Source organism: Cyprinodon variegatus, unplaced genomic scaffold, assembly GCF_000732505.1.
Source record: "Cyprinodon variegatus isolate N-32 unplaced genomic scaffold, C_variegatus-1.0 Scaffold37, whole genome shotgun sequence".
In the NCBI taxonomy this organism is placed as follows: Eukaryota; Metazoa; Chordata; class Actinopteri; order Cyprinodontiformes; family Cyprinodontidae; genus Cyprinodon; species Cyprinodon variegatus.
In genome coordinates this window covers 880,398-899,467 of record NW_015150490.1, presented here as the reverse complement: position 1 = coordinate 899,467, position 19,070 = coordinate 880,398, and the positions used below count along the sequence as shown (strand labels likewise).

The window sequence follows — 19,070 nt, the reverse complement described above, 5'->3', positions numbered from 1 at the left end:
ATGTTTGCAAACAAGTTTAAAATGTGTGGCACAGTCTCATTTATGCATCATATTAATTTAGAACGCAAGTTCGATTTGTATACATCTTTCTTTTTACATGATGAAAAGATTATGGTAATTTTATGCTCATGCTTTATTAAGTGAAAACTAAATCTAAAATATACTTTTTAGAGAAACTTCTGTTGACTGTGTACTTGGCCACTTATTTTTCAACTTTTTGACATCCTCTTTAAATAAACTTTAACGTTTTAGTAACTTGATCATATCTAATAAACTCTGCTTTGTTTGAACAGCAGTGTCTTGGTCTAATTCACTTAAGTTCTTCTCTTAATGAAGGTTTCTCTTCTGTGCAAAGACTGAACCAAAACGACTGTATTGAATAGGGTGTTAAACTGTAGAAATGAAAATCAAGTAAAGTCTGTGCACTTCAGTAAAATGTCTGCTTTTAGTGATGACTTCAGACCCTTTCACTCTAAACCGTGTCTTTACATTATTGTTAGATGTAAAGAATTTAAAACTTTGCAGTTACTGCTCCAAAATGGGAGGGGTAATATAAATTCGACTAGACAATATGGGGTCGAACATTTGTATTAAGATGGCTTGCTTCTGACTGAAGTAGAGCTTAGAAATGGAGTTTAAGTATGATGTGCAGTAGAGTAATGGTACAACTTGAAACTGCAACATATTTTATTTTCCTAAAGAAATGTTAATTGACAGCAGTTGTCCCTGAGGTGTGCTTTCCGCCTGCAAATTGATTGAATGATTGTCTTTACTGATCTCAGAGTGGATAAATTTACCTGTTAAATCAGCTCAAATAAAAAGAAAAGGTGCCAAAGGAACAAAAAGGTGCATGGGATATACACAGTATATACAGTGCATCCACATATGATGGCTTTTTTTTTTTTTTTTTTTTTTCATAGCAGGATTATTATGCAGGGTCATTGCACAGGGTGTATACATCTAGATATAGATATACTATTGTACAATTGGATAAGGGATTTATATGCTAAAACAATTAGTCAAATCAACTTATTCAATTTGGAAAAATTCCAATCATTTGAAAGGACTTTCTCAATTCTCAAATGTGGGAATATGGAGTGCCCACTTATCTATGCAAATCTGGAAGTTTGTAGCATTTCAAATAAAGTGAAACCATTAATTGATTTCCAGTGAATTTTCTAACCCTGTTTTTTATTTTAAAGAATGATTATCTCATAAAAACTACAATACAGCGGACTGAAGGTAAAGAAAAACTCTTGTTCTCCTGCTTAGCAGTGAGGTTGATAGAAATATATCATTTTTTTCCCTTAATCAGTAATCAATGCAGGCTTTAAAAACTGTATAAATGCATTTTCAACAGCTAATTAAAATGACCGGCACATTTTGTCATTATACTAGTATATTTCCAGTTAATTTCCTTTTGTGAAATATTTTGACAAAATTTATGTGTACATCTTGTCCTGTTAAGAGTGAAGCAATGTTCCTGTCTGGTTTTACCTCTATTGCCAGCAGATGGTGACAACAGTTTTTAATGACCACTTTTGTTTAAAGGAGACTGCAGTGGCATGCAAAGGTTTTGTAACCTTTTAGATGGCTACATTATTATTCAAATTGTACTTAAGCTAAACATGTAGAAAGAAGTTTGCCTTTTTGGACATATTTTGGATATTCTGCTTTAAAAGCCTGAGGGTGATATGTCCTGCAAAGTATTGATTGCACAAGCTGCACTCTTTGATATTTCGGCAATTAAACCTGTTGGATACAGTGCTCTTTCTTACATGGCTTCCAGTACAACAACTTGTGACTTTCTTTGTGTCTTTTTTTTTTTTACTTTTCCCCTTTCTTCTATAAATACCGGATTTGTGGAGCTCAGGACTAATGGGTTTTCCTGTCAGCTGATTAAGCCTCCCATTACTTGGCCTGTCAGTTCAGTTTAGGTGGATGGGTTAGCATTGTGCTGCAGTGGAGCCATAGTTTGATCATATCATGGAATGCAGTTAAATCACTAAATGTACATTAAGAAGCATGGGGTATTAAAAACCAACCTTTCTTTAAACATTGCTTTTATCTCTGACTAGTTTAAGTTCCTTAGTTCTCACAAATATTTTTGCCAATGTTCTTTCTCTTACCTGAACAACTGGATATAAAGTAGGAATAAAGACAATATTTATTTTATTTTTCTAGATTTTAAGGCATTTCTTGTCTTGGACATTAAAAACATTAGATTTTGAACAAAAAAAATGTATCTGTTTAGTTCCACTAAATGTGTGCAGTTTTTCATCTGATCCAAAAGCTTTTGAAGTTTTGTGGGTTTAAATGTTGTTGGAATTAAACCAGTTTTGAAGTATTGACTATTGCTGGCATGCCCACTGGTTGTTAATTGATGACAACCTGCTGTGCCTGCAAACTGTTTCATTCGGAGGTTTAATACCATATGGAGCTTGCTGGATGAAAGCCACAGGCTCTGCCTCTGATGTAGATGAATATTCTCACACGCAGCACATGGGGAAACCTATCAGTCCGCAGCACAATATTGTCTTTGGTTTAATTTCAGATTAATACAATCTGAATCCTAATCTGACATCATGGCTTACTGTACTGGTACAGGTCTGAATCTTTTTTTCTCAGTTCAGTTGGCATGTCACAGGAATTTGTTCAAATGACACCAAAAATAACTACAACGATGAAATTTACAAGGTTTGCTTTCAAAAGAATCAAAGGTATATTGCTGGTTCAGTTATGAGTATTTGTCCTTTTAAGTCTCTTAGAGCTTGGAAGTATGCAGAATTTGACTTTTGCATAAAACCGGACTCTTCCCCCTAACTTCCAGAGATGGTGTTTTCATGTCCTGTTCCTCAGGGTATCTCATTCTTTTTTTTATATGCTTTTATGCTTCAACTGTATTGCAATTTCTTACCTGAACACCTCTTTGGAAGTTACCTTACTTCTAATATGTCACTACTTCACTTCCAATTTTGGCTTCACTCCAAATTTTGTTCAAACTTTTTCCTGTACTAAAGTCTGGCCACTGTTTCCTTCCTTGTATATGTTGCTGGGGTTTGACTTACAGCAGTTTAAATGATTGCAATGAATATTGTGCCTATTTGGTGTGAATTTATCAACATGAGAAGGGTTACTCTGTCAAACTGCCCCTGCTGTTTGCCTCCTAGTTGGTCATCATGCGGTCACAAACTTTGTTGGGGTGGGCTGGGTACATGAATACCTTACAGTCATGCTGCTGATGTGTTGTGACCGTGACATTTCCTCTCTTCTTAGCAATACATGAGTTTCCGGATGACCTTTTCACCAACAACGAACGAAAGAGTGGAGCAGTCCTGCTGCATATTGTGGCGGTAAGAACTTAAGTGATGGCACAAGTTATTAGTTTGATTGGCAAGATAACTTTGGTATAATGAGGTTGACTTAGAAACTGTCCAGTTTGACTGACTGAGCTTTATCTAAAGTGCTGTGAGATGACGAGTTGGAACGGGCACAATTTACTCCAAATCTGAAATTAACTTAAATTGATATATCCTAATTAACTTAAGTTTTTTTTTTTTTTTAAATGAATGTATGTAAATGGCACATTCAAAAAAGAGAGAAATTATTTATAAAACCATATTGGGGAAAGACAAATATAAGAAATTACAGTTTTCTAGTGGTTGTAACAATGTGAGACAACAAATGTGTAGCAAATGTATGTGAGATTCCTGGGTTGCTAAAGATGTAATCGGCCATCGATGCGGAAATGCAATCATTGTTCGGTCTGTTAAGGTCAAAATTTATGATTCAAATCTTTGCATGTCTGCAATTCTAAAGGATGAATAAAATTTGGAATAAATATGCAGCCTGTGGCAAAATGTTGCATTTGGTTTACTGTTCATTAGGATTTAATTTAACTGTGAAAAGTCTGTTGATGCTGCAGTCCTGCAGTGCCCCCTGTGGATAGCATAGAGCAGAGCATCTGAGAGCTGATCAGCCCTGATGTCATGACTAATCTATAATTTATAGCTCTTCTCAGCAGCTGAAACGGGCAGTATCTCCGCTCCTTTCTCACTCTGGCAGGATAATGATCCATTTCTAATTGTGACTCCAGTAATAATTTACCTCTGATTTTAATGTAGGTTTTCTCTAATCTGGTAAAGTGTTTTGTTCCCTCCACTTGTTGTTCATCAGCAGGATATTTTTGGCTCCCTATTTTGTAAGTTAGTAAAGATTTATTCATATGTGCATTTACTTAATCTTTCATGTATTTTCTTGTCTTTTGTTTGCAGACTCTCTACATGTTCCTGGCTCTTGCCATAACTTGTGATGAATACTTTGTGACATCGCTGGAAAAGATCTGTGAGGTACTGTGGAGGCTTTAATCCCTTTAGGTTCTTCCTAAATATTTGATGAATTCACAATTCTTCTCTTCATATTGTAGAAACTAGACCTTAGTGAAGATGTTGCGGGAGCCACCTTTATGGCAGCTGGCAGTTCTGCACCAGAGCTCTTTGCATCTGTCATTGGTACACACTCATACAGACTCATGGATACAGATCATGCATGCAGACAGACTCAGATGGTCTGTGTCTCAGTTGGTTCTGAGCAGCTCCTTCCTTGTGTGCAGGTGTCTTCATCACCCATGGTGATGTGGGAGTGGGGACCATCGTCGGCTCAGCAGTTTTCAACATCCTCTGCATCATTGGTGTGTGTGGAATCTTTGCCGGACAGGTGCGTGAGTCAGAGCGAGGGACTTACTGCTGAGCCTGCATCATCTTGTTTATTTATAGACTGTAGAGCAGCACATGTGCTGCACTCCTTTGAGGAAAAACAAAGGCTTATGAAATCATGAACTAAGTTAGTTCAAAAGAACTGTCCCATATTTTTATAAGATTATAAAAGCCAAAGTTTCAGCACTGATTTAGCTTTAGAAAGCAAAGTCTGTTAAAGTTAATTAAAAAAATGTCATGCTTGTACAAAAACTGTGTACTAAAATCTAGTGTTGCACCGATACCAGTATCGGACAGGGCCCCGATACTGCCCTAAAATGGTGGTATAGGTATCGGCGAGTACCAACAAATAGGGCACAGATACCATTTTGAGAGCCATAAGTTTATTCAACTATTGTCACCCACTCCTGGTAGGCAATAAAAACTTTTTATTTTTATTATCCAGTAGAACTTTTTAATAAAAAGTTCTACTGGATTCACTTTGTATTAGATTTTTTCCTGTTTTACAAAGGTAGGCAGCAGCTTGACAAAGCCATGATGGCAATTATTTTACGTTATTATGGTATCGGTATCGGCCGATACTGCACAGCCAGGTATCGGGTATCGGTATCGGGGCCAAAATATGGCATTGCCGCAACACTACTAAAGACTCACAAAATGCCTTAATATTACTGTCAGTTTAAATTCATGTTTAATATTTCTTTCACTTTTTTAAAATTAGTTTTTGTGAATTTATTACTGATGTGAGACGAGTCATTGTAGTTCGTGCTCTCTCCCTTTTAGGAATTCTGTTTTCTAGTCATTGTTTAAATTACTATAATGATTTCATTTTTCCAAATCCCTAAATTGACTTATAACAAAAGTGTAAAAATAAACAATTCAGCATCAATTTTACTTTACAAGCAAAATTTATGAAGTTTTAACATTTCAACAGTTTTTAAAACAAAAATGCAGAAATGGATTTCCTTTTATTCCCCCCACTTATTTCCACTTTTGCTTAAGTTGTAAGCAAATACATGGCTTGAACCTGCTGTACAGAAACTGAGAGGAGGGGGAGATGAACTTTAGTACAAAATATTATTATTTTTTTTTTTACTTTTCTGCTCCTGCATCATTAACTATGTAAAAACACAAAAGGCACATTTACCATTTTGTCCTAAAGCCACTGTAACACCCTAATGTTTAACGATTAATAAAACTTTTCTTCCTTTTGACCTGTAAATTCTCAGGTGGTGTTGCTGACCTGGTGGGCTGTTTTCAGGGACTCCTTCTACTACACCCTGTCTGTCATAGCTTTGATTGCAGTAAGTTAACATTTTCTGTCAATATATAAATTTGCTCTTATTCTGATAGGACTGCAGATGGTAACGAGAATCTAACTTTTTTTCCCCCAGTTCATCTATGATGAGAAGATTGTTTGGTAAGTAGTTGAACCAATGTAGGTTATATTCCAAAATGTAAACTGCTTTTCAGACCATTGGAAAAAAAGCTCAAATAAGTGAAGTTATGTACCAAAAAAAGGAGCCAGAATCCACAAATCATAAAATGTACACATGAATTTGGAGAAAAGACGATGGATAATACAGAAGTTCAGATATAAACATAAACACCCCTGCTGACAATTTAACAGATCACCAGCCCATTTCATAGACCATTTTTATCAGTGTATGTTTTGCTTTACAATAAGTAATGTCATGGATTGGATGTTTGAACTTTACTTGGATTTAATTTGTGTTTTTCAGTGCATATTACACAGAACTTTAACCTTGCATTAAGCAACTTAATCATGACTGATAATATTTCAAGTCATACACATTAATAGCTGAATCTCTTAAGAGTGCAGAAACTGTGCTACCCTTTCAGTAAGCTCAGCCATTCAGAAACAGGTGGACGTCTGCCACTTACTGCAGATAAAGAAAAAATGGGTGCTTTTAGTGCATCTTATTCAAGAGATAAAAGTCGAAGCTTTTTACGGTGCTCTGCCTTGAGGCCAGTGACTGTTTCATGTCAAAACGAACTGCTGCAATAAGTCGGATCACCTTAAAATCTTTACAGTTCTGATGTGTTTCAGTTGCTTTAGCGTTTGAGTAAAATTTAATATTTATGCTTTTTACACGCTACCCAAAATTCAATTCTCCATTTTAAAAACTGCCTTTATTAAATATCCCATCCAGAATGTGTTAGAAAATGTCACTCATTGTCCCCAAACAATTTAACAAAAATTCTATTGGTTATTTAGCTCTTTACCATTAACCATAAATGTTAAAAATGCATTTTTTTTTTAGTTTTTAGTGTTAACCCCCTTTAATACCTTTTAAAAAGCTTATTTGGGTTATGGCTAGAAAGTTTCTAGTTGTGTAATTTGTAGAACACCAATGATATGTCCTGATTTGTTGTTCCCCGCCTAGTAAAATATAAAGAAACTTTGCTTTACTGAAATGCATTTTCTTTTTCCTCCTTCAGGTGGGAGAGTTTAATCCTGGTGATTATGTATGCTGGCTACATCCTGGTCATGAAGTGAGTTCTACCCATTTTCATTTAAGGTTCTTGCTAGATTAGGCATATTAATCTTTTAAAGTCTATTTGACTCTTCACTCACAAACACCTGTGAGCTGATGAGTATAAATGACTGCTTTCACAAGAGGAGCAGTTATTTTCTGAGCTGTGAGAGCCTGTCCCATTTCTGCCTTCTGCACAGATGGAGTGTTTTTTATTTTATTTATTTATTTTTATTTATTTATTTTTGTAAGTTCACTAAAAATCATTGAACTCTGTATTAGAGCCAAAACTGGTTTACAAACAAAGCAGCCAGAGGTCAGACTTTAAATGACTTTGTATGTCATTTTTATTGCATATTTCTCCCATATGTCGAGCCATTCATTGATGACCGTTGGTGCACTCCATTAAGCCCCATTTGTCTTTTACAGTCCAGACTGAATAATGTGAACTATGCTGTCCTTTTCTGCTGTCTCTGTCCAGCTGGTAATCTGTGTTACTCAGCAGCAGCAGCCTGCTCGCTCTCTGCCATAAGAGTTTAATCTTTTTCCCTCTGCAGTGGCTAAAAGCACCAGGCTTAACCAGATCATTCCCCTCCTTTCTCATTTGGAGGAATAAATGCTTACAGTAGGACATGCTGTCATGTCTCCGTTAACCTGAAATATCTGCTGCACATTTTGGGCCGTTCAAATCCAAATGGAGCACAGTGGTTTATTACAGTCCGTCTGGGGCTCTGATTCGAGATAATGCTCCACCCCTCCCTCTTCAGATATGTGGAGATGAAAGCTAGACAGCAGGGGAGAGAAAGGATGGCACAAATCATAAGCAGGACATCTCATTTTATGACTACTTTATTTATTTTATATGTATATAATCCTGTAACTGAGAAATGCACTCTATTTTATGTATCCTGAAGTTGAGCCTTGATCAAAACAAGGGATATAGGACTGCTATTCAGCTGTTTAAGGAGCTCATGTCAAACTTAGGAGGAACACAATAAGCTCTCCTGATGTTCCCTTTTGAATGTCAGCTGGAAGATTAACTGTCAACTAAACTGTAGGAGGTAATGAGTTTAAAATGAGTCTAAAACTGACTTTCTATGTACCTTGTTTGTATGCAGAGGCTTGCTAAGTATGATGGTAGTATTCATTTTTTTGGGTTGAATGCATTTATCAACTAGGAAAGCAGCAAAATTTTCCCCAGATTGTAACTTAAACCTATAGCTCAAATTCCCATACTGGCTCATTACCAAATTTAAATGAATTGTTCCTCAGCATGAGGTGCCCCATTAACAATTTCCTTGAAATCCTTTGATAAGTTTACTCACCCCTCAAAATCCATCAGATCACTTACGACAGTTTTTATAGCTTTAACAACTAATAACTTGGAATGCATGAAAATTACAACGGTAAAATTTTTACCAATACGGACATGTTGGACATAGTTGAAAGCTTCGATTTTCCACAATTCAACCACCAAGTTCATTTTGTGGACACTGCAAGCACTAAAGCACAATTAGCCCAGATATAGCAGCATGTCAAAATGTAAACATTACAAAGAAGCCACAACATACCTTTGAAGCTGTTTTATAAATCCAATCTTCAATTGTTTGTACTCCATTCGTCCATAAGGGTCCACAGATTAAAAGTAATCCAGAATATTCATAAAAATTTTCCATGAAGAGAAAATCGCCACATAACCTCTGTTTTTTGACATCAGAAAAGTTAGCTAAGTGAAACAATGAACTTGGTAAGTGCACGGTGACATTCGTCTACCTTCACCTGGAACATTCTATTTCTGCCTGCCTCAGTGAAAACAGAAGGCAGTGAACGGGAGCTGCCAGCCTCTGAGCCAGCCAGGCTACCCATCTTGTCACAGTCATCTAAATCTAATGGAGAAGGCATCCGTTTATTTAAATCGGCGGGAGATGATTTTATTTCCCAAAATTGTACAGTAATGTTTTTTCATTAAACAAGTATCACCTTTCTCTCGCTCCCTGAACTGCGGAGCAACTTCGTAGCATGTTTAATAACCCCAAAGAGAGGTAGGAAATTGGTTTATTTCCAGAAATGGCATATGATTTACTAGGAACCACATTAAGCACAGCCAATGATATAAAACTAGCTAATTACCACCAGAGTTGCCTTCCATGCTGGTCGTAACTTTAGCTTCTGTCCGAAAGCATAAATAACATAGCATTCGTTAAAATGTAATCAATGTTGTCTGCGCAGGTGTTTTTTGCATGTTGGATGTATTTTCTCCCAGGGATGTAATTGTCACTTTACATCCAAACTTTCGATCAGTTTACCCGATGGGACTCCTTTTTGCTTGCGCCTGGGCACGTGGTACTGGTTTACTGAATGCTTTGTGCGTAACTTGCATAAAAAACATGACGCAAGTTGTGCTGCCCATCGTAAGGCTCTGGTGCTGCCTGGAATCGAACGGTGCGATGGAATTGGAATACACAGAACCAGTTCTGAACAGGAACCGGTTTTCGATTCCCATCTCTATTAGCTAGTCATAGCTAGTCATTTTGCTAACAAGACTTAATTCCTCAAACATTTGTCAGCGATGTTTGGTATGTTTTACATCTTCGTGCGCACAAGACATGTTTGCATCTTTATACGACTCGATTTGAGGCAGGGACGGCCAATGAAGTCTCACAAGCACTCCTTGCCTGTCAGCCAATGACTCGCAGAGTAGAGCAATATTACGCCTTCTAGAGTCCTGCTGTTATTGGGGGGGGGGGGAGGAAGCTTTGAGCCATGTTTGAACTAATGCTGCTTAGGCTGTGTTTAACTTGCTCTATTTTTACTTATATTTTCAGAAACTAGAAGGTGTTGGCTATGAAATGATGTATCGCATGTAATGTGGGCTTACGGTTCCTCAGTCATTTGCTTTTCCATTTGGGTATGCAAAATAGGTGAGAATTACTTCAAATTGGGTGGGTGTTTCTGCAGCCTCTGGCATTTGTTCTGCTCTTACTTTCATTTACTCTGGTTTCTTGTTTGATTAGCAGATCAAGACGGTGAGGGATGGCTCACCTTTCCTGTGTTTTTGTCTTCAGTATAATATTTCTGAACTTTTTTGAGTCCGATGCTGACGCTCTCACTAGTCATAATGATACGTGAACAGAACTTTTAATGTAAAGTTTATTGTATGGCCCATGATAAAAGGCTTGTAGTGGTAGAGCACAGATTGCAGCCCTTGCTATAGCAATAAGTTGGTGCTATATTTTAGGTGTAAGGACAGCAGTCGGTTTTGAATATGTACTTTGTGTTCTCTTGAAACAAAATAGGCCAACTTCTGGCAGCATCCTCTCTAGCCCCTACAATCAATCCAGGTTCAGTGATACAGTGATCACTATGCACATTAAGTTGTTTCATACTGCAAGTCCAGTCTGTGGTAATCCAGAAATGTTAGGTCATGGCCTAAAGGTAGAAGTCGTACAGTAATAGGCAAATTTTCTGGTTAACCTGACTGCATTCAGGTGTGGAAGCACAGACCTTGGATCTCGGAACAGAATTGAGGAACCCTGCCATAAACTGTTGGACTTGACAGCTGTCTAGCAGTCTTTGACACCCTCCACATGCACCGTGCACCACAAAAGGTTGAGCTTAAATAATCTGTCAAGATTAATTGGATGTGGGAGGGAGGAAGTCTGGAAAATGGGAAATTTCCCATAATATTTGTACAACCATTTCATCTATAGCTCCGCGTGGTTTAATGGTGATTTCACTGCTTTTTTTCTCGAACTCACTTGACCCAAATTTCATAAAATAGGTAATCAAGAGAAAAAAAAACGACCAACCCCTACGACATAGGGTAATCAAGAGGGGGAAAAAAAACACCACCATACAAGCACTTGGGGACCCAATGATGCAGTCTAACAAAAGCCCAATTTATTAAAGAATTTACAATCTATTTAATCCTCTTCTTTGTACCTTTCAGTTTTGAAATCCATCCTGTACAACTATAAAAAAGGAAAAACTTGCCATAACTGTAAAGGGGTGGACGATACAAGTTCTTGCTGGTATCCTGTAATCTTTAAATGTATCCTAGGCCCAAAACACCTGAATCAAATGGATGAATTACTCCTCTTAATCATCCAATTACTTGATTCAGGTGAGCTAGACTAAGGAGATATCTAAAAGTTGCAGGATAACCTTCAGGAACTGGAATCCCCCCCCTAGTTTAAACACTATAAATTCTTATTTAGGATTCTTCTTACAAGACAGATTAGTTTAAGATGGATGTATGTTGTCACAAACTTGAATCAAGTCTGTTGCAGGACTCTGGAGAACTTGTTAAATGAGGTGGTAATTAAGCCATTTGATTCAGGGTGTTTGGATCAGGGACATATTTAAAATTTTGCAGGATATCTGCCCTTAAGAACTCAAACTTGACATTCCCATTTTACATTTAGATATACATTTCAGGTAAATATACAGTGTTTGTTTTGCTTCACTCTCAATCAAAAGTATTTGTCAGAGGAGATCTTAACAAATTGATATATCAAATGTCTGTGGATTACATTTTTTAATCCGTTTTCCTTTTTGAGTGCATAAAACAAAAAAAATGAAATGCCTACACAGAATTTTGTCTTTGTTCTTTAATCTAGTCAGATGTTTTTAGTTGTAATGTTCTTTGAAGTTGCAGAAGGAATAGACTGGCTCTTTTATCACTCCAGGTACTACCTCTGCATAGTTTATGTTCAAAGGCAGTTATAGTTTCTCAGCCTTTGTTCCATTTATGTAATGACACTGAAATAGTCTCCAATACAGAGTAACACATCTCGGCCTTTTTCCATTGCGTATTGCTAATGCCGTCTTGTTGAAAACTGCTCCATTTGTAATTGCACATATGGAGCCCAAATAGACATTTTAAGACTCTTAAGTGCTTTAACTCTTAGTGGGGGGACCTTTGTAAAGGGTTATTCTGCTTTCTTGTTTTCCCCTTAGATTCAACTCCAGCATGCAACGGTTTTTCATGGGGAAGTCCAAAAAAAATGTGGCCAATGGTAACGCTGCGACTAGTAGTGAGATGGAGGACGGTAATGCTTGTTTTGACTATATTTGGGATGATGACCCATCATCACCTTTACTCTCAGCAGGTAAGGTTAATCAGACAGGCTGGGGCGCAACTGATTGGCTTAGTTTATCTAGCAAAAATTAAGACATGATGGAATTTTCTTCTTCTCTTGAGGGGTCTGTGGCTTTGCTTTTTTCCTGCTAAACTAACATACTGGCATGACCAGTGCTTTGTGCTAATGATTTGACCTTAACGATTTCAATATGACAATTTTGATTGTTTAAAAAAAAACAATTATTACAATAAGCCCTTCACAGACACCTGTATGTAGTTATTGAGAGGCTTCTACAATATTTCAGGAAAGCCTTGTTGAACTTCAGTTCTTGTGAAATTTAAAAGCAATTACCTTGTGTTCAACATGAAAGAACTTGGTGTCTCTAGCTATAGTAACTGGGCATACACTTGCTTAAATCATTGTAAAACCAATTGAAATGCATCTCATTGAACCGATTTTTATTCTATGCAACAAAGTCTCCATTTCAATGTTGCACCTTAAAAAAAAAAAAGTTCTTTAATCGATAATTCCAAGATGACACTATAGATGGCTGCCTCAATACAACATTTGTGCAGTCTTTGAAAGTCTCAGAGAATCTTATTAATTTCCCTTGAGCTTTTACAGCTCAGATCTGTCAAATTAGTCACTAGCGATTTCCAAGACAGTTAAGTAACAATCCTTCCAGCGTGTTCTTGGTCTCCTCCAGGTGGGACATGTCCTGAATGCCTCACCAAGGAGGTGTCCAGAAAGCATCCTGACCAGATCCCCGAGCCACCTTACATGGCTCCTCTCAACATGGAGAAACGGCAGCTCTAACTCCGACCCCATCTCTAAGGGAGAGCATAGGCATTCTGTGCAGAAGGAGAAAAAAATGTATACTTATCTCAGCAGCTTGTATCTGTGATCTCGTTCCTTTGATCACGATCCACAACTCATGAACATAGATGAGGGTAGGAACATGGATCCACCTGTAAATCAAGGCTCTGTAGGCCTACAGTGAATAAATATTTAGCCTGTATAGCATCACTCAGATCTTAAACTAGCTCTACAGTTGTCCCGGTCCAAGGAACCTAAAAATGCCAGACTTGTTTCCTTGCCATTTATGATTCCACATTCTTTAAGGGGCTGGCATTTGGCGCAAACTGTAGGTGGTCCAGCAGTTACTTTGGGCTAACCAAAGGGAGATGTGCGTGGACTCTGTTTGTGGACTTAAGCTTGGTCCTCAGCACCATCAGCATTCACCCTGGTCACAATGCTGGCATTTTTTTTCATATTTTTCCCTGACTGGTAGCAGGTGGTAAGTTTGGAAGTCTTCCCCTGCACAACCATCAACACCACTCTCGCCCAGGGGTGTTTTTTTTTCTTTTCTTTCCCCACTACCCTTTCTCACTGTACACAAATGGCTGCCCTTAGGAGACCAGTCTGTAAAACGTCTGAAGTTTACAGATGTCATTTTTCTGAGATGGGATTATTATTGGCTTATCTCTTGCAGTTGGAACCACCTGAATTTTACCTGGCAAGATGTTGAGATGTCAATGTACTTCTGGAAAACTGACTTTATCCCCTCACCATCCTAAATGACAGTCTACTGTAGATCCTTTTTGGTTCCCAGGAACTACCCTTTTTTAGGACCTGAGATGGTTCTACAGTAACACATGGGCACTGTTCAGAAGAAGTTCCAGCATACACTCTACATCCCATGTCAGCTTTCACAAAAGCTGTTGGTCATATTGTCCTTTTTGTTAATCCATCACTGTGGTGGTTGGCTTATCCATTAGAGGATGGGGCAAAACTGCAATAAACCGTTGGTTGTACACAAGATCTGTTGATCTGTCTTCCATTCTGAACTTGTTCAGGTCTAGGATTAGAAGGGCAGCTATTTCTACAGATCCTACATATCCTAAAGACCCAAAGTTGTGTTTGAACTACAAAAAACAATTACCAAAGACCTTCCCCCAGCCTGTCTCTCTAAATATAAATTCCTTGCAGCCTTTTCTTTAATGGAAAATAAATGGCTGTACATCTAGTTCATTTTGTTTATTCTAAAGTATAATATTTATACTTGGTTTCTGTATGCTGTAAGTGCTTGAAACTAAAACAAAACTAGTTTTTGTGCCAATACTGGTGGATGATTCTATAACACTTCTAAGCCACAGTCCTGACTATCCTCTTCTACTAATCCTAAGGATAAAAAAAACTCATACTTGTTTTAGAAGGAACTCTTTCAGCTCTAACTACATTTTTGCTAACATGCCTGTCTGTTTAGCCTTACTAAACCCTCTTCCTCTTTCAGTGATGTGCTGCACTGTGCCAGTTTTTCTGCTAGCATGCTGCTTTTCTCCTGCCAGTCTATGGAGTGTAGCCCTATACTGTCCGGATGTGGTAATGAATTTCGCAAAAGGAACTGTTTACTCTGTTAATTTATGTGCATTGGTGCTTGCATAAAAAGTTAAATTAAGGCTGGGCTAAACTAATATAGTGCAGACATTTTTATTCCAAGTGCATGTAAACTCATAGCCTATTCCTGCAAATAAATAACTGCAAATACAGTTTCAGTTTTCAAAACATTATCTAAAACTGAGGTGAAAATTTCAATGTTTAGTGTTAATCTGCATTTTAAGGTTACAAGTATCATTATTTTAAGCTTTTCTAGACAATTAAATGAAGTTACCTTTTAAGAATTAGGAAACTACTTTAATTGCAATTATTCAAAATCAGTGAAGGTTTAAAGATCTCAACGCAAAAAACAATGCTTTAACTAAAAGTTTAAGAATTATTAGGATGTACATTTTTTTAAAGGGTTGCATAGCTTTGGTATTCTATTGAATCAAATGGAGAGCCACTGTTATATACAGAAAGTTGGTTAAAAACCATGGAACCTTCCATGATATCATTGGCCTTGGTAAATTGTCACATACAGATGACCCATCCATGGGGTAACAAAAACAAGAACAGCTGAAACAAGCCTCATTTGCTTAATTTACAAGACCACTGGTTCATGAGTCAGCAAACAAACGGATCACACCAGCATACATAAGTAATTCTATGTAGTTAAGAAAAAAGGCCTCTAAAACTGGCAGCCTCATCATCCCTGAGACTTGAGTGACATTCTGCAGACATGGTTTAGAGGTTTTGTTCCAGCTTGCTCCAAACTTACTGCTTTAAAGGAGGATCTGTTTTGGAGATTAGTTAAGGACATGGATTACTAGCAATAATTTAAAAATGGTAAAAATCCACTAATCACTGTGCGACCTTAAACTTGGTCACATTTGCTATTTAGTTGCACAATAATCAAAGAACTACAGCAATTTCGCTTCTAAATGGCCCAGTAGGATAGTTGAAGCCTTGGCATAAATTCTATTGAGATGTTGCAGAATTAAGGCTGCTTAAAATCCAACTCTATAAAGCCAAATTCAAATTCTGTAATGGGCAAAATTCCTCCAATAACTCCATAAAACAAACTCCTTCACTTGCCACCCTTGCAGACTATCTATGGCACTCAGTTTATAGGTGTATTTCAATGAGGGAACAGGTTTGTAGATATTGGATGTCTTTCTCTACGAAAATACATTCTAACTCAACCCTCCAAGTGAGGGGAGTGGAGAGCAGGCAAAGGCTTTTAAACTGGATTTTAAATGTGTTTGGTTTCTTTATAGAAGTCAATCTGCTAATGTAAATGAGTAGTTTCTAAAGACTAAATATCCAAATGTAGAGTAATTGCAAAGAACAAAATTGCAGGAAGGACAATGTCGTTTATCAATATGCAACCTTTTAATAAGTTGATAAACTACATCAGATTCCTCAAAGGAAGATTTAAAAAAAAAAACAGTTTATTTTATAAGTTATGGCCCTGAAGGTAATCTTTGCTTTTAAGATGCCCATCAGACAGTCAAGCAAATTCCTACCTCGCTGAAACAGAATATTAAACCCAGGTGTCGTTTATGGCAGATTAACAAATGCTTTTAACAGACTGAATCTTTTATTTCCAAATTTACTAAGCTTTTCACATGTTTTTAGATCTGCTGCCATTTAAAGGTAACATTTTGAGTATAAATGTCGGCAACTTTGTAGTGCTAAAAGTTTTATTTTAGCCTGAGGTATTGAAACACTGCTCTGATAGATGGATTTAAAATTGTCTCAAGACTATGTTAACGTTTGTCTTAAGGCTTGTAATGTTGTAGTATTTAGGTGTAATAACTTTAGTCTATGGGTTTTCTTTTTTATTTCCTTTACCCTATAAAATTGAATGTCTGCCTTCATTTCTTCAGTCAAGCCAAGCAAAGCTTACAGCCGTGGCTCAGTGGTAATGGTGGATGAGATGATGAATGCCAGCCCATCAAAGTTTAGGTTTCCTGAGGCTGGACTCCGTGTCATGGTCACCAGCCACTTCGGTCCCAAAACCCGCCTCCGCATGGCCAGTCGGCTCATCATCACAGAGGTACAGCAGACCTTAGTTGTTGCAGTTATGCTAAAGACTGATTTCCAGAAGAGAGATAATTTTATTCTACATGTTCATCACAATTTCTTTTTTGTCTATACAGTTGACTAAATGTAAAGCATGACCTGTGCTTGTGTGCTCTTTAACTAAGTTTCTATTTTCTGAAAGCGCCAGAAGTTGGTGCAAGCCGCCAATGGTGTGGAGACGCAAGTGATTGACGGAAAGGTTGAAATTGAGAATGGCAACGTGCCAGAGGACAAACCCAAAGAGACGGAAGAAAATGACACAATTTCACCATTTCATATTCCAAGTATGTGATTTTTGGCTTTACACTCCAATATGGTGTATCGAGAGAGATCTTTGTATATGTTAAACTAACGAGTAATGTGCTTTTCAAACCGGTCATTCAATTCAACACTTTGTTAATCCCAAAAGGAAATTCAGTAATTGCATTCTCATGATTACAAAACTTTTTTTTAATTTTTGTTTTAGGTGTTATTAATTGCTATAAATTTAGTATAACAGCTACTAAACAAAGTGGCCATTGATTCTCAGACTGATGCAAATCGGGTCTAATTTATCATCAACCTGAGCCAGAAATATTTAAATCTGGTCTAGTCTATCATAAATGCATGTTTCAGTTTAGTAAAAATTACGGTAACTTTAGAAATTGGATTTGAGCATATGATTTGGAAATAACTGACTTGATGTATAAACCTTCCTCTAATCAGAATCACTGAACATTATGCGGTTTAACACGGAAGAAACAATGTATATTTTATGAAGGGTTTTGCAGTGTTATTGGCAATGTCTTAAGAAATTTTTAAATATCAAAAATTTAAGGAAGAACTATTCGGACGGAAAAGAGGTTTTGAATTTCTCCTTGAACAATGTCAAGGAGAGGAACAAACTACAATGACATAGTTTCCCTTAATTAATGGGAGTCGGTCAAAATGTAAATTTAATTTTAAATGAATTTGTGGTTTTAATGTAGTTTCATATTTGAAGTTGGCTTCAACCTTCAGCTCTTTCTTCTCATTGTCCATGTTGTCTCTTGCAGGAGCTGTGGGCAGCAAGATCAAGTGGTTGATCTCATGGCCGCTGCTATTGCTACTTTTCTTTACTGTCCCCAACTGTGCCAAGCCTCGCTGGGAGAAATTCTTCATGCTCTCCTTCATCCTTTCCACTGTCTGGATTGCAGTCTTCTCCTACCTGATGGTCTGGATGGTGAGTTTAAGTTGCTGAGATTTTGCTATTGCATAAAATTAATTAAAACCGTTGTCCCTCTGTTAAGTGAATATTCAAAACTACTGCTCAAAAAATAGGTTAAAACCGGTCTTGAACTCTCCTGCCTGATTTTAAAAATTTAGGCTACATCTTTAGCCTGGGGTTGAATCTTGGTTACCAAATGTTTAATAGAATTTAAACGATAAAAGCTCTTTTGTTAAACAAGATGTATGTTTTAGCTGAGGAAAGATATTGGGACAGCCTAACCCTGATTGTTTGTCCCTGGTGTAATTTTATGCTGACAGAGCATGACAAAAATCTTGTAGTAATCTATCAGTCTGACATCAGTCTCGGTGAGGTTACTGGTGTCTTGGAGGTAGTGATAGTGGGAAGCCCAGGTATAGCGTTGATGAGCTTCCTCAGACCATGACACTTCCTACTCTTGAAGGTGTCTTGTTTCTGATATAAAGTTATTTTTTCCCCAGAAGGCTTTTCTTGTTTTTAAACTAAACATCTTCCTTTTTCTGTGTTCAAAATCAATCCTTGTTTTTCTACATTTTCTCTATTGAACTTGTGTTAAATCCTGCTTTGAGACTTCTTTTAACATCTTGTGTTCTTTTCTTTGTTTGAACTCTCTTGGAAAGAGTCCTGGGCATGTTGGCTATAGTTTGTAATGTCATATTTAATACAATTTTCAGAAAATAAAGTGGCTAAATACAAATACTGTTGAGACTTGGTTTAAACCTTTCGAGGTACTCCAGTTTTCTTAAGGCGTTGAATTCCTTTTTTTTTTTTTTCTAAAACCTACAGTAGCATGGTGTTCACACTACAGCAGTGGAGAGCAAAACCAAAAAATTATGTAACTCTTACCAGGTGTACTTCCTTCCAAATGCTAAGCATTAAAAGTCATGTGTTTGAGAAATTGTGTAATGTTTGCCATTTAAGTGAACAATTTAGGGCTGAAACTATTAGATTAATTGGGATTAATCAATTAATAATCAATCATTCAGTAATAGTTAACTGGAGTATAGGGACTAGAATATGCCTTTAGCTGACAGAGCGACCCACTTAGAGCAGTAATGTAAAATTGTAAAAAAAAAAAAAAAAA

General features: G+C 37.1%; 1 protein-coding gene across 3 annotated transcripts in view; it reads left to right on the top strand.

The window, feature by feature from the left end:
• Positions 1-19,070, top strand: part of slc24a4 (solute carrier family 24 (sodium/potassium/calcium exchanger), member 4) — a 43,289-nt gene that overhangs the window by 19,229 nt on the left and 4,990 nt on the right. Inside the window, exons 3-13 of one of the 3 annotated variants that reach the window (XM_015405312.1) lie at positions 3,277-3,353; positions 4,275-4,349; positions 4,427-4,511; positions 4,613-4,716; positions 5,945-6,019; positions 6,110-6,135; positions 7,179-7,232; positions 12,173-12,264; positions 16,566-16,735; positions 16,904-17,045; positions 17,796-17,962. In XM_015405312.1, coding sequence (XP_015260798.1) covers positions 3,277-3,353; positions 4,275-4,349; positions 4,427-4,511; positions 4,613-4,716; positions 5,945-6,019; positions 6,110-6,135; positions 7,179-7,232; positions 12,173-12,264; positions 16,566-16,735; positions 16,904-17,045; positions 17,796-17,962 — 1,067 coding nt within the window. Of the gene's footprint in view, positions 1-3,276; positions 3,354-4,274; positions 4,350-4,426; positions 4,512-4,612; positions 4,717-5,944; positions 6,020-6,109; positions 6,136-7,178; positions 7,233-12,172; positions 12,325-16,565; positions 16,736-16,903; positions 17,046-17,795; positions 17,963-19,070 lie in introns of all 3 variants that reach the window. The other 2 variants (XM_015405305.1, XM_015405296.1) reach the window with 2 other exon arrangements.